This window comes from Falco cherrug, chromosome Z (assembly GCF_023634085.1).
Source record: "Falco cherrug isolate bFalChe1 chromosome Z, bFalChe1.pri, whole genome shotgun sequence".
In the NCBI taxonomy this organism is placed as follows: Eukaryota; Metazoa; Chordata; class Aves; order Falconiformes; family Falconidae; genus Falco; species Falco cherrug.
The window spans coordinates 62333013-62349198 of record NC_073720.1 but is presented as its reverse complement, the minus strand read 5'-3'; the positions used below and the strand labels follow the sequence as shown (position 1 = coordinate 62349198).

At 44.1% G+C, this 16186-nt stretch overlaps 1 protein-coding gene across 1 annotated transcript; it reads right to left on the bottom strand.

The window, feature by feature from the left end:
- Positions 1 to 8305: 8305 nt before the first annotated feature.
- On the bottom strand, positions 8306 to 13956 carry SRP19 (signal recognition particle 19). Its single transcript, XM_055698409.1, has 5 exons — positions 13816 to 13956; positions 12262 to 12337; positions 11210 to 11281; positions 9939 to 10050; positions 8306 to 8970 (listed from the first exon to the last, which is right to left on the bottom strand). The coding sequence occupies exons 1-5, from the start codon at positions 13857 to 13859 to the stop codon at positions 8837 to 8839; spliced, it is 438 nt and encodes a 145-aa protein (XP_055554384.1). The 5' UTR covers positions 13860 to 13956; the 3' UTR covers positions 8306 to 8836.
- Between the last annotated feature and the right edge of the window lie 2230 nt (positions 13957 to 16186).

Sequence of the window (16186 nt, the reverse complement as noted above, 5' to 3'; positions counted from 1 at the left end):
TCTTGAATATACAGGGAATTATTGTGGAAGATGGCATAATGGATGTATTCCCCACCAATAAAGTTGTAAATGATGAAACCACGTGTTCTGGGCACCTGATGATAGAGATTATTCACTCTTGCACATTTTGCTGTAACACCATAAAACACAATTTGCATGTATTCTTAAATGGATAGATACTAAATGTAGGAGAGTTAACTTCCTTCAAGTGATAAAGCTTGTATTAGTGTGAAGTTATTTGCCAGAAATGAATGCATTAAATTCCACAAGATTAGCACAGTACAACTAAAGTGTAACTCCTTGCCTCATCTTGCTAAATAGAGTTGTTATCTAAAATTGTTAATAAAATGCCTTTTAAGATCACACTCAAAAGCACAAACCACCTTTCACTAAGGGGTGATACCATTACAAACACTTCTTCCTGAAGTCCTGTTGAAATACAACCACCTTGTGTGTCAGTCCCTGAACGATATCATTAATGGAATGCACTAAGCCTCTGTGAGATTTTTCTGCTCATAAAAATCTGCAGTCTCCTCTGACTGTACCAAGAACAAGTCTGCGTGAGCACTGAAACTTCTTGAATAGAGATGCTGTTGTTCTTACTTGAAATATTCCTGACCAATCCGTAAGAATGCAACAAAAGTTGTTAAGAGAATAAAGGCTTTTTGCACTCACTGGAAAAGAGTAAATTTTTTTTAGATCTGAATCTGTATTTAGTCTTTCATACCAAAGTATTTTCAACAAACTCAGCATGAATTACTGAAATCACACTGTTCTTATCTCCTGACTTTCTTTAAACCTTGCAGTAATGCTATGACAATTCTTAACTCACAGAACATGGAGAAGGTAAGTTTAAGCTTTTGATGCAGTAAAAAGTGATTTCTGGTCCACAAACTTAAATTCAAAAGATTTAGTTTTCAAATAGACTTCTGGCTTTCTGCATTAAGTTGGTATATAAACATTCACTGTAACCTTTCAGGTGCAAGAACTGCCAAAGAATGGAGCACACAGTGCAACTCAGCAGGTCAGTTTTAACTTTGTTTTTGTTTTATAAGGAGAGATGTAAGTGTCTTAAGAGAAAGCATTTGAAGCTTCATGTTGGAAAACACATCTGTCAACTTGGATAGGGAAGCATGGGACCTGCTGTGTATTATTTTCTGTAAGACAGCATGCAGTTTGTCATTCTCAGGGGAAAATGTAAAATACCACAGCTAATCATTCCATGACAAGTTTTTGTTATGAGTGGATGTGCTGAAGAGGATGAAGTTTACAGCAAAGTTGTAGATGTGAGTAAAATCTTTGAAGTGACTCACCATTTCAGTGGTCTAATTTCTTGTCTTGTTTTCCTGCCGTGGTACTAAGCCCCACGTTGCCGCTCACTCCACCCCCCCCCCCCCCCCCCCAGTGGGATGGGGGAGAGGGTTGGAAGAGTCAAAGTGGGAAAACTTGTGGGTTGAGATAGAGACAGTTTAAAGCAAAAGCCGTGCACACAAGCAAGGCAAAACAAGGAATTAATTCACCACTTCCCGTGGGCAGGCAGGTGCTCAGCCATCCCCAGGGAAGCCGGGCTCCGTCACGTGTAACGGTTACTTGGGAAGACAAACGCCATAATGCCAAACGTTCTTCCCTTCCTCCTTCTTCCCCCAGCTTATATAGACTCAGCATGACGTCCCATGGTGTGGAATATCCCTTTGGGCAGCCCGGGCCAGCTGTCCCGGCTGTGTCCCCTCCCAGCTCCCCGTGCCCCCCCAGCCCTCTCGCTGGCCGGGCCTGAGACACTGAGAAGTCCCTGACTGAGGATAGACACCACCCGGGCACAGCCAAACCCACCCGTGTGCTGTCAGCATTGCTCGCACAGCACAGCTGCACCCGCTGCCGAGAAGGAACTTAACTGCACCCCAGCTGAAACCAGGACAATTCCTCTGTCTTAAACCCACTGCACTATCCTGTAAGCCAGACTAAATCTTAGTGCTGTGTTTTAAAAGCCAGCAGCTGTGTACTTGGCAGTCATGTGGCCAGTGTAATTTAGTTTCACCTCTTGAGATAACAAATAAATAAATATACTTAATAGTCTATTTGATTTAGGTACAAAATGCTACGTAGCTTCTCTAAAAGCAGCTGATAAATCTCAGGTTTTGAAAGTCTTAATGAGGTCTGCAGTAGAGACAGACCTTAGTTTTCATTTCTCATACTACTCAACAGTTCTTGCACTGTTACTAATGGGGATAAAACATTTCTAGGTGTTACAACATTCCCTTACATCTCTCTCAGAACTTAAGAGTTAGGCTTTAAATCAACTTCTCGCCTTTACAACCTGGTGTTTCTTGACCAGCAGCTAAATTCAGTGCTCCTTGGTCAGGTTTCTACTTGCAGTAGAGCTGCCACCTGTTGTTAACAGGACTTGACTTGATCTTTTTGTTTGCCTTGACGCAAGTAGAAACGGCTGAATTCCTGCAGCAAGTTGTCCTTTCCTGCAGGTGCTGGGCTGGCCCCACCGATCCGTGCTCTTCTCTAGCTCTTCTTCACAACGTTTGTGTGCAAATGCTGGTAGGAACGCCTGCCCCAGGTCTGTGCTGGCACTCCAATGTGCTGAATAAAAACGGACACAAAGAGATTCTTAGAGGGCTGCTATGATGCCTCAGTATTTCTTAAGAAAAAGAAAGAACCTCAACGCTGAAAACCCAGCTACTTTAAGAAGGCAGAAGGTCTTTCCAGGGTTTTTACTGGGTTTACTGAAACTTCATTACTGTGGAACTAGCAGAAACCTCTCCAAAGGCAGTACTTCTGCTTCCTGACTGGATCTCGGGGGACAGCTGAGCTGGTTTAGAGCATCAGGCCCTGACAGAAGAGCCTGGCACACAGCTCTGCTCTCACCAGCGAGCAGCACGAGCAGCTGCCTATGCAGTGCAGCTCCCCAGGCTTTGCAGCCTGGCTCACGTAAGGAAGCATCAAGGTTTAGCGATCTTTAGAAACACAGAGAGGAAAAATGGCAAGCTACAGGCATTTCCACATTTTTTCTTCACCTGCTGATTTTCTAGTGTCCCATGAAAGCCCTAAAGAAGTAACGCTGCACAGCTCTTGGCAGTTCTTTCTGCTACCATTTCTGCTTTATCCTACGCATTTCCAAATCCAGCAAAAAGGAAAAAAGGCTCAGAAAAAACATTTTAAAAATCCCACAATGATACCTTCACCACGAGTGACATGAAAATGAAACCGAACTCTTCAAATCAAAGGCAGATAGTTAACAAAGAACAGAAATTCTTGTAAGCAGAGGAAGATGTGACTAAGGCTTGTCAGGTCAAACCCTCACAACCTCTTTTAATTTGACAAATTTATGACAGTGTCTTGAGTTTGCATCTCGGTCTTGTCAACTGTTTAAACAGTCTGAGAATCAACACAAAACCAGTACGACTGTTCCTTAGTCACCTCCCACCCCCCGTGTCAAACTCAACCCACAATAACTTTCTCAAGGAAAGAGGGGAGAACAGAGTTTTAAAAAATGATGTCACAAATTCCTGTAGGTCATGAGAGACTGTCACTATCTCCTGTGAACTGCACGTCTGGTGACAGTGCAAATACAGTGAACATGAGTCTCACCTTTCCGGAGAACTTCTACATGCAGTGCGATGGAACGCGACAGCACCTGAGGAACAGCAGCCTGGGACCACTAAGGGAGTCCTCAGTCGTATGACCACGTTGGCATGGCTTTCTGAAGAACAGGTTTCCTACTGGTCCATTAAGCATTAAGATACCGCAGAGCAAAAAATCCTCGGTTGCCCACATGGACCCATCAACTCGTCAAGTAAAAAGAATTGAGCTTCTCTGAATTTTGCATCTTTTGGAAGGCCAGGTAGTTGACGCCTTTGCCGAGGTTATGGAATTCCACAAAACAAATAACACTTCATATACCTACCCTTTCGTGTTATTGCATCCTTGCAGGAGGAGAATTCTTAAAGCCTTCAATTAGATACATCTACGTTCTGCTATCCGGAGGAAAATGAAAACAAACACCACAGCTCAGAAATCCCACACCCAAAACACCCACCCACCCCCACCACCCCCCCGGCCCTGCCAGAGGAGAGGAGACACACGCAGTGTTCGGGGAGAAACAGCACTGCAGCGCAGGCTACTCCGTTCCTACGCGGAGCGTCCCCTGCTCTCTCCCAGCTCCCGTACGACCCGCGGCTTCGTTTCCCCCATCTCCCTCACACCAGCCCCCACAGTGCATCCCGTTCTCCCGTCTTTTCAGGGCCTTTAGCAAAAGGCGGCTCATTTGGGAACTGTTTTACCACATCCGATCTGTGCCTCAGCAGCAGCTGCGTGTGCGTGTGGTGGAATATTTCACGCACCAAATGCAGTTTGGCCAGAGCAAACTGCCAGCCAGAGAGGCTGAACACTCACTCCCCTTGCCTCTCCTTGTCCCTTCTGGGAAACGCTCATCACTGGGTGACGCATTAGCACAGCCTTACCTCCTCATCTGACCACTTTGCTTCACGACTTACGGGAACTGACTGCCGTTGAGATCTCTGCTCTTTTTGTCATGTCCCCAAATGACTCGACAGGCTCAAAAGTTACAAAGCAATAGATGAAGAGGGTGTATTTGTATTGTGTCTTTTTTTCTTCTGGGGAAGAAGCCCCACCTCCCCCCTTTGGCAAGCAAGGTTGTTTTATCCTAAGAGGCAAAATAACCCCACAAAGGCCAGTCTGTAACAGGAAGACGCTAAATAACTGGCATCCAGTGGCAGGACACGTGGGAACGGCTCAAAGCTGCACCAGGGGAGGTTTGGGCTGGATGTGAGGGCGCATTTCTTTGCCGAGAGGGCGGTTAAAGGCTGAAACAGGCTTCCTGGAGAGGTGGTGGGTGCCCCAGGGCTGTCAGTGTTTAAGGGACATTTGGAAAATAATAACATGCTTTAACTTTTGATTAGCCCTTAAGTGGTCAGGCAGGTGGACTAGGTGATAGGTGTAAGTCCCTTCCAACTGCAATAGTCTAGTTCAGTCCATTCTGTTCCAACACAGCTACACCGGCAGCCACAGAGAAGGAACAAGGGAGCCACACCATCTTTCATGCTCTCAGTACAGCACGAGAGGTCATCCCAGATGTATGTGCTGCTCCAAAAGGGAGTTCTGGCTGAGCGGCTCTAATTGCTAAGTGCACACAAGGAACAGTATATACACACAGGCAAGTTTTTTATTTTCTGCAGAGCTGGTCTTTGGTAAATTTACTTCGTGGCTGAAGGTGGAGAACTACATATGCTCACATACATTATTGTCACTTTCCAAGTTAAAACACATTTCAAAATAACATTTTGAAACTGACCTTCTTTACATCAAAACTGAATAAACATGGTTGTGCTTCTGCTACAGCAGCTACATGCCTTCTTCCATACATCTGAAAGAATAAAACATCTATCTCACAACAGTGCCTCATTTCCATTTTTACTCATTTCTTTGTTGATTGCCAATGTCTTTAGATCTGCTTACTGGCAGCATCAACGTCCCCATCCATTGCTGACTCAGAAATTGTCACAAGGATTGTTACGAGAATTCTGATCTCTGAACGTCTATTTAAAACGTTTGGTCTTTGTCTGGGTACCTAAAGAACAGCATAACAAAATAACAAGTATATACTTTCATATAGCTAGTCTAGTACCTTCTGGAGTGACACCACCTCGATATCCGTATCCCTCCTGCCTCGTGCAGGGTGAATTCCCACTCAGCAATGCACGTCTCGGTCAATATTGCCACCTGCAGGAAACCATGGACCGTAGTGTCTTTTTAGCAGCTACACTAAGCAAATGATCACAGAAAACTATAGAAGCAAGACAGGTGAAATAAAAGTACATCCATTATCACCCTGTTTCTCCCCTAAAAAAACCCCATTTTTTAATTGATAGCATTGAGACCAACAGTGGCAGAGTTTCTGCATTTTTACAGTGGCCTTGTCTCCACTCCTGGTCCCACAATGGCCTCTCACCATCTTCCCTATTCCAGGCACTGAAGGGGTGAAGAGGAGAGAAGGGTGCTGAAGAAGGGGAAAGATCTGCAGAAGAACCTGATTTACTATCTTGACTCACTTTTAAACTTCTAAGGAATCTAGTTCATTAGAAAAACAGGAATTACAGAAATTAAACTTGGTTTATAAGCTTAACTCTGGCAGGAAAGGGGGAACTGTCTAACTTTGTGATGCCTCATTTAGGAACAAGTATTTCTTACGTAGTATACTTACTCTAAAGCCATAAATAATAATTAAAAAAAAAAAGCAAACCCAAATGAATTACTTTAGAGATGGGGAGATAAGCAGGCAGGAGTTGGGAGAATCATACTTCAGCTCCCTAATGGTAATAATCATCTGATCTCCTAGCAGTGCATAATTTGCTTTTAAAAAAAAAAAAAAAAAAAAAAGTCAGCTTTACCCAAAGTATCCGCAGAGCTTGTTTTGTTCATTTCATTACATCACAGTTTTAGATACTTCAGCTCTTACTGAAACAGTATTACTCTTTCCAGAAATCTCTCTCAGGTGTTTTTTTTTTTGTAAGATAGTTACAGTTTAAAATAGCTTTACTAGTTTGGATTCTTTGATTGGGAAATTTTGTTAAGCAATGCTGCCAAGATTCTTTCCCAACATACGCACCATAGCACAGACAACTTAAGACATTTAATTTCTGGCCACTGTAAACAGATATCCCATGACACTTAACCTTCACATTTTTCAGCTGTCAATAGTCTAAAGCTCTGATTTACAATATTCAGGCATAACATGATCATGACTTGGCTGGTGTTATTCCCCTTCACATCATGGAGCAGAGTTATTTTGCACCAGTTAGTTTTCAGAGTTCTCATTTTAAATCAAGCTTCAGAAAAGTTACTCAGCACTCAGGAAAAGCCAGGAATAACTTCAGCCCCACAATCTGTGGGCAGGTAAGAGCCTTTTGCATCACAAGTGTATCTTCCTCTCTTGCTTGCATATCTCACTTGGGTTTTTTTGCACCATACTGCAACAAAGTTTGTAGTGCTTCCCTAACTCTACAGGGTAACCAACAATCTCTGGCCATGTCCAGTTGTTTTGTGTAACAAAAAAAAAAACTTCAGAAAGCAAAAATCAGGAGTGTCTTCAAGGCCAGATACTCCAAAGGTAGCTTGTATAAACCTACATCAGCTGAAAAAAAACCTGAAGACACTTGTGTATGACCATGGTCAATTTCAGCCTTCGAACACAGATTTCTTCTCCTAAGGCATACTGTTTTAGAGACCCTGCATAATACTACTCACACTGGCACAGGCCCTGGCCAGAGGAACTTTGTCACAGCAGGTTTTGGATTTGGTACAACTGCAATGAGAACAAGAGCACATCATCCTCCTTTGTTAAGCAACGCAACACAAGAAACACACAAGGTATTACAGACAGGAAGTACAACTGTTCACAGGTCAGGGGCTTTAGGCAGTTGCACTATCAGTACCTATCGGCATCAACTTCAAGGGGCACTGGTAGCTCACCATCCACTTGAAAAAGATGCAGCTGAGTGGAACAAGGAATACATGAACATAAGAAAACTCAAACTACAAGCACAAGTAACTTCAGCAGGGATACCATCAAGAACTTTACCCATTTTCATTACTTTAGAATAGTCATTAAACATCTAGATACATTTTTAATGCTCTTTGTCTTTTAAAGTGAGGAAAAAGGTGATGCCATAGAATAGCATACCCAATAGATAAACAAGCAAGATCCTAAAAGAGAATGTTGCCACATGAAAAGTTTATCAAAAATAACCTGATAACGTGCTTCCAGTAGTCATTTGTGAAAGCATTCAACTGACTTTGTTTCCATATAGTAAGGATTAGCAAACTCATGCAAGATTTTTGCTTTTAAACTCAAAACAGGTGCTGCTGCTTCTTTTTCAGTCTCCTTACACTAAGGTATCCCTCATTTAAACTTGCACAGTACATTTCTTGATTACTTCAAAGGAGCCTTGCAGCTGTTCTAACTCATCTTCTCCAAATAAATTTCTGTCCCTGTTTGTGGCCTACCCGAAAAAAACCCCCAAATATTTTGTTATCAGATATTGCAAGCCTCGGACACCTGAAATAGTATTTAACAGTTAAAAAAATTAAAGCTAAATTTCCTAAGCTCTCAAACAACAACACAAAATAGGATAATACAGTATCCCATATTATACAACACACAAAAGTGAGCTACTTTTTTCAAATTGTCTTAAAATTTTACAATATTATCCTTACAACGTATGTCACTGACTACTTTAATACAGGCTGTGGAGGAAAAATTAACACTTTTTCAAAAGTATTTCATGATTTTTTTAAAAATTACCATGTCACCTTTATTAGTACACTTGACAGTGGTGAAAGATTATCAGCAAGAGTTTAGAGCCATAACTTCACTGATTTACATTTTTCTGTTAGTGATAAAGACCCTCCAGAATTAAGACAATCACTTCACTAGCATCGATAGATGGCTTACTAAGGCAACCAGTTTTCAGATATCTAGTCTGCATAAGAATATTTATTTATTTATCAAAAGCTGCATATTTCTTCTGGAAAGAATAATTCTCCCACCCACCCCATTTGCTTATGTTCTTCCACCTTTAGAAGTGGGTGCTAGCTTCAAACTTGCAGGTCGTGTGTGAAGACAGATTTATTGTTACAGATGTGAGGCAGCTACATGCATTCCAGTTCTGAGAAAAGCAGACAGTTCTATTCAGCTTCATCTTTCATTTCTTGCTTGTATCTTTCACTTCAAAGTTGCAGCAAGTAATGTGTCCATCCACATTTGTTGCAAGTATAACTATGTGAAGTAACAATTATTCCAGATGTGAGCTCATTTCTTTTTCTTCCCTTTACCTTTCTTGCCTCCCTCCCCTTGCTGAAGGCTTTGATCACTACCTCCCATCTTTTGGGTTCTTGTTTTCAGTTTGGGAATGGTTTCTGCAGCATATAGCATCACTGATTTACCTAAAAATATAGGAAGAGATCAATGCATGCGTACTGTGTTAAGAACATTTGCATAATTTTCAAAGTCAGAAACTTCAGTCTCACTTCAGATTTCTCTTAAATTAGATACAAAGCCTAGGAGTTCTGCTTCCTTCCCCTACATAGCTAGAAGTTTGTGAAAAATTTTTGCAACTTTATTTTTTTAAATTGTTTTTTTTTGTTTTAAAGAAGTACAGGACTGAAATGTCACCGCAGGCTGGAATATAATCTGACAATGTTCAAAGTATCTACATCCTTCCTGTTACTCTTTCTCTTCAACTCTTAATGGCCTAAAATACCTGGGACAGAATGATCAGGCAAAAGCTGCATTTTTTGAAAAGCACTGCTGACAGAAGACACTTCCAGCAGGAATATGATTTTAAATCAACTCCTTCTGACCAACAGCATTCTTATGCTACTTCAGATTCAGCATTCTTCTTGCTCTTCACTTAAGACCAAATTACTTGTAATTCAAGATGAACTATTCTTGTTAATTAAAGGGAGCTGCTCCACTGTTGATTTATGAAAATGGCCAGCAGAAAACTCAAATGAACTTGGCATTATATCAATTGGCATCCATGGTGATGCCTAGCCAATGTCTGTAACCCAAGAAAAAGTGGAATTTAGCCATTTTAATACAAAATCCTGTTTTATCTGTCAACAAAACAGTAGAATAGTGGCTTCGTTCAACATAGCAATCACACAACACAACCCCCTCCAGTGCAACTGCTGAAGAAACAGCAGGATCAAAGACAACAGCATTTTTACAAACTCCACTGAGTGCTCACTCACACACCAACTTGATTTGGTTGAGTTATACAGGCAAAGAGATTTAATTAAAGTTGTAGAACTTACACTAGCAAAAACTAATTAAACAAGCTGGTAACATAAAAAAAGACTGTCTATGTTTTATCAACAAATAAAGTATCTAACGCAGGTACTCTACTCACGGGTTGGAAACTGAGGTAAACATGGGTTGCCATCATCTTGTTTGAGCTGGATTCGTACTCTACCTCTGTACTGCACATCTCTGTTCCACTCTCTAGGATACATCTTATTTTTCTGTCATACAAAAGAGAAAATTATAATAAGAACTAGAATAATTTTCTGCAAAATTTGTCTGGCAATTAAATTAAGTCGTAGCAGCCTGGAATTCTGAGCAGGTGTAACCCATAACCACAGCCCTCCAACAGCATCATCCACCATTTAGGCACCACAGTAGTATCCAAACCTACAGTGTAACTTTTTCAGCAGCACTGCTGCAACCAGTTATTAGTACTGAACAATTAAGCAAGTGGCCTACTACAGGTACTGTTCTGCTTCCCCACCAGTCTGGACTGCAGTGACACAGGTTTTTGTTTCATCTCCACACCCACAAACACTTCTGGACACCTACAGACACTAAGTCACAGCTCACAATCCCAGGCTCACTGCTTCTGGATACTCATAGCCTTCATTTTCTGTAAAATGTTACAGGTTTCTTAGTGGTACTGCCTATTTTCACAGGCTGATGTGCACTAACAGGAATATATTAGACTTCTGGAAAGCAAAGAGATTTTTTTTACTGGTTTTTGGATACCAGTCACATTCTTAAATGAGGACCTAAACTCCTTTTAGAAAATTCAATAGTTCTTTAAATTACTAATTAATTCAGAAAACAAACGGTGAAAAGTTACCTCTCTGGAAACCCAAACTCATTCCCTAAGAAAGTAACCAACTTAAACCACCTCACAAGCAAGCAGGTACTGCAGTAAAAAATTTACATTCTTTGGCTAAAACATAACTCCAAAGGACTCTGAAGATTTCAAGCATCAGAATCCTATTCCTAGAGGACACTCATTCCAAAAGGCAACCACCTTACATTAAAAATATGCCTTTTTAAAAGCTTAATTTGCTGAATTGCAGCTTGCAAGTTTAGCTTTTATTCTGACATTTTTAAGCATCTACGGTAGTCTCCTCAGAAGGATAGTTAAAAGTAATCTTTCAAAAGTAGCAGTCTCAAGAGATCTGGGTTATTCCTGTTTTGCATACAGTATTCCAACATTAACTTCATAATTACGGTCAGTTATTACTCAAAGCAAGCATCTTGGCTGATAATAAAAACGTCTCAATTGTGATTTATCCTATCTGTAAGAAAACACCTAACAAAAGAAGAACAGAGACACATACCAAGGTTATGTGGGGGTTTTGTGGTGGGTTTTTGTTTGTTTTTTTAAATTACCTCTAACAGCACATTGAATCCAACTGCTGCACATACATCTTGGATTTCTGTAGAGGTGGGATTTTCAACAGCCTGTTGAAACAATGTGTCACAGTTAACTGTTTTTCAGTTATTAACTACCTACACAGCAAGAGTTAGCAGTTTCTCACCCTATATTCTAAAACTAGAAAAAGCAGATGGCAAAGACAAGGTACTTCAAATAATGACAAAACTACTGTAGAAGTCACCTATGAGCACACCTGTGGCCTAGAAACCATTCAAAAAAAAGAAGAAAGAAGACATCAGAGAAGCAGGTAAGACAGATTTAATTAGGATGGGGAGCAAATAAAAGAATTGCTTAGGAAAAGTAATTGAAATGAAATAATATTTATTATATAAAAACCCCTAGATGCTATGAATCAGCAACAGCAAACTCACAGCAAGAACTGAAGTGGAAAAGTGTAGAAACTTTCTAGGCACAGGGCAGCATCCCGTAGACAGATCTTTGACTGGCAACTTGTATGCTCAAGAATGATTTTATTTTTAGCTATTATCAGAAAAAAAATCCCAACCCTAAGCAGTGAGAAAAGCTCTTTATATTCCAAGTGCTGCTTGTTAAAAACATTACAAAGGAATGAAATGATAAAACACTATTTCTGGACAGAAAAAGCAACAGCCACTGACTCTGCCACAAAGGGGACAGGTCACAGACTACAGGCATATGTAGTCAGGCATCAAAACCCAATCACTAGCTAGCTATTCTTTTCTACATTGCTTTCAGATTTGGCAAACTACTTATATGTAGGAGGCTGAGAGCACTAGCCTCCCATTACTTCACCTGCTTGCCAAAGGTGCTGCCCACATGAAAGACAAGACACTTAGACCCAGTGCTCTTCTACCAAATTCACATGCTGACACTAGGTTATCTTCAAATACACTGTAATTTCCAGTTATTGAGCTACTTGCCACTGGGGACTGGAAAGATAACAGCTTTGAGGTTTATTTTCCAACTCTCTACACACTACTGCACAGCAAAACAAAACACTGTATTTCCCTGCCACCCACAAAATTACTTTGTCTATAGGTATCCTTCTTCCTTCTGCTATTGTCTTCTTGTTGTTCAAATATGCTGGATAAATGCAGATATATCTACAAAGAAAAAACAGTGAGTTTTAGTAAGCAGTATCAACTCCTGAATTGTTTATGCAGTATTTTCCTAGCAAAACAAAAAATAAATCTCATTGCTACAACACAAAAGTTCCCACAGAAGCTTAGAACAACTACTTATTTTCCCTAGACCAATTAGTAAAACCCAATTTTGAGTTATCCAGGACACTGCATGACCATTTGGCTGAAACGTTCCTTGCATGACACCACTTTTTGAGGCACAGTGTGTACAAAGGATGGCACTACTTATCTTGCGAAAAAAAAAAAAAGGCTGAAAGCGAGCGTTTTGACCCATTTCTTAAACCCCTGCAATCTAGAAAAAAACATATCCATTTCCCTGAAAAGAATTAAAGGTTTCTTGATGAGGTTGTAGTACATTAATGGCTGATTAAGTTCTTGATAGAAGCAAGAAACAGCATTTTTTTTTTGCTATAGATTTGCCTTCCCTTGCCTATTCACACACAGAACAACCCAGATTTGCCTAAGTTATAAAGCCTCTGAAGAGCTAGGCTTAGAAACCTATCAAGCACATACAGGGAACAAGAGTGATGGAATGTCAACTATACTTCTTGTTAGACAATAAAAAACCCCAACTAGCTAGAAATGCCTATATGTGAATAAAAAGCTATGACAGCATAAGGAAATAGAGAAGCAAAAAGCAAGCAAATAATCTGAAGCAGACTAATGTTCAGTTAGTCCGAGACTGACAAGGATCACTAATCCTTTCTGCTTTCCTGGGTGCATTTCTTGCTGTCTCTAAAACGAGCCTCAGCCATCTGAACTCCTACTCCTCCTCCCCTGCTAAGTGGCTTTTCACTTGGTTATCTACACTCCTCTTTATGAGCCAGCCAGTACTGCTTGCTTAGCTGGCAAGAGTGCCGCACAGGAACTTTTCGGTCTCGTTCCTGACGTTCACAACCACCAACACACCGCCCCGACCCCCACAGCCTCTGCCTCAGCTTTACACGACACGCTCAAAGAGTAACAGGGCAGCGCGGCCCCAAGCACTCCCGAATCTGACACGGCCACATCTCAGCCTCCCGCCTCACCACACGCACGGCAGTCACCTCCCTGCACGGCCTGATGCCAGATCAGCCCCCACTGCCGCCTCTTGGGGTGGCCGGTGCCCCGCCTCAGGGCCCGGCGTGAGGCCCGCAGGCCCCAACGTCGCCGCCCCCCCCCAGCGCCACACGGAGCGTCCGGGAGCAGCCCCGAACGGCGACCACAGCACGCTCGGCGGGCGGCCACCTCACACGGCACGCTGCTGTCATCGCCCAGGCTGCGGATCGCCGCTACAGCTGCGGGCCCGACCCGCCTCACGCAGACACCCGCCCCCTCACCGCCGGCCGCGTCCCCAGCGCGCCCTCGGCCGCGCCCCGCTCCAAGGCAGGGTACCAGCGGGCTCCCGTAGCGGGCCCCGCTGGGCAGGTCGCCGCCTTGCAGGGCGCGGCACGCGTTACCTCTCCTTATCAGCTGGAGACGTGGCAGTGGCGGCAGCGGCCATAGCAACGGCAGCCCCGGCACCGCCACCGCCGCCGGCCCGCGCCAGCCTCACCCCTCTTCCTCTTCGCCAGGAAATCCCGTCCCCGCCTCCAGGTCCTGGAATCCCATTGGCCGGTGGTGCTGTCTCTAAAGCGCATCACCCTGTAAGGAGGCGCAACGTGTGCGCCCGCGGGCTGCGCGCGCAGCTTCCGCTGCGCATGCGCCTGGACGGCGGGGCGAGGGCGGAGCGAGGGCAGGGCGGGGCGGGGGTGGGGCGCGGCGGGCTCGGGCCGGGCCGCGGGCGGGCCTTGTGAGGCGGGCGGGCCTTGTGAGGCGGGCGGGGAGGGAGCGCAGGGCGGTCGGGGGTCCCACGGGGAAATCTCCTCGGTCAGTGCCGGAAACGTGACGCGAGAATGGTGCGGTACTGAGAAGTGGCGGCGGTAGCTCGCTGCATGTCAGGGGGCGCGGGCTGCCCGCCTGGGCGGGCTTGGATTACGGCCTTGAGGGAGGGCCTCTCCCTGCCCTGTGCAGCCTTGGCAGAGGGCAGGCGGTGGGGGGCCTGGTGGCTGCAGCCACCTCTGCCGCTCACACGTGAGGAGCACGCCCGCACGCTTGTCGCAGAGTGCAGCAGCAGTGCGCCTTGAATGGTACCTTCACGGCACCTTGAATGAATTCGGTGCCTGGAGCGGACTACAAGTGATAACAAAAGATGAGCCCAGAGGGTTGCACAAAGGTCTAGTTGGAGGCCGGTAACTATCAGTGTGCCCCAGGGGTCAGTTTTGGGTCCAGTGCTGTTTTAACATCCTCATCAATGATCTGGGGCAGAATCACCCTTAGCGAGTTTGCCGATGACACCATACTGGGAGGAGGGGCTGAGACACCAGAGCATCATGCTGCCATCCAGAGGGACCTGGACAGGCTGGAGAAATGGGCTGATGGGAACCTCATGCAGTTCAACAAGGGGGAGTGTGAAGTCCTGGGAACTAAAATCACCAGGCACGGGTAGGTGCTGGGGGCTGCCCAACTGGAAAGCATCTTTGCAGAAAAGGCCCTGGGGGACCTGGTAGACACCAACTTGAACCTGAGTCAGGAACATGCTTTTGCAGCAAAGAAGGCCAGTGGTGTCTCGGGCTGCATTATGAGTAGTGTTGCCAGCAGGTCAAGAGAGGTGATTCTTGCCCTTTATTCAGCACTGGTGAGGCCACACCTGCTGTGCTGGGTCCAATTCTCGGCTCCCCAGTACAAGACAGACATGGATATGCTGAATAGAGTCCAGCAAAGGGCCATGAAGATGATGGTCTGAATAATCTCTCCTATGAGGAAAAGGCTAAGAGGACTGGGACTGTTCAGCCTGGAGAAGGCTCGGGGAGATCTCATTAATATATATACATACCTGAATATAAAAAAAAACGACAGAGCCAGGCTCTTTCCAGTGGTGCCCAGTGTTGGGGCCAGAGGCAACGGGCACACAGAGAAACACAGGAAGTTCCTCCTGAACATCAGGGAGCACTTTTTCACTGTGAAGGTGACTGAGCACTGGCACAGGTTGCCCAGGGAGGCAGCAGAGTCTATATCCTTGGAGATATGCAAAAGCCATCTGGGAATGGTCCTGGGCACCTGGGTCTAGGTGACACTGCTTGAGCAGGGGGTTGGGCCAGGTGACATCCAGAGGTTCTTGGCAGCCTCCACCATTCTGCCAATGTGAATTACACAGGGCACACCTGTTACACTTATCAGTTAGAACTTCATGCAGCAGCTACGTACCAGGACCCCGTGTTCTTATGTTTATTTTCTGCTTCACCAAAGCACTGAGCTGCCCCCAATAAAATACTGAAGAGGAGGGTGCTGAGACCCAGTGCAACACAGTGGTATTCCCAGGGAAGAACTGCAAGTTCAGTTCATGAAAACCTGGAAGAGTTAAGAGTTATGGAGAAGCTTCAGAAAGAATCAGGGTGGCATTTAGCACTGGTTGACAAGTTATTTGTTTTTTCAGTCTTTTGAATGATGGGCAGTTTTGTTGTGTCTCATTATGTCAGAAGTGAATACACTGTACTAAGTGAAAATATAAACAGTACGACTGTGGCCTCAGCAGCAGCAGCTTTCAAAAATGTGACTGCAGCTGTCCAGTAGCAAGTCAGCTATTTGGCAGCACCTTGCAAACGTGACTCAAGAGGCTCCTCAGTTAAAAAAGGTTATGTAAATGAGGTGTGTCAAATTATGTGATGCACTAGATGTCCAGTGCTAAAGACAGAGTTCTTGTCATGGTTTAACCCTGGCCAGCAATGAAGGAGCACGCAGCTACTCGCTCACTCCCCCCTCACCCAGAGGGATGGGGAGGAGAATCAGAAA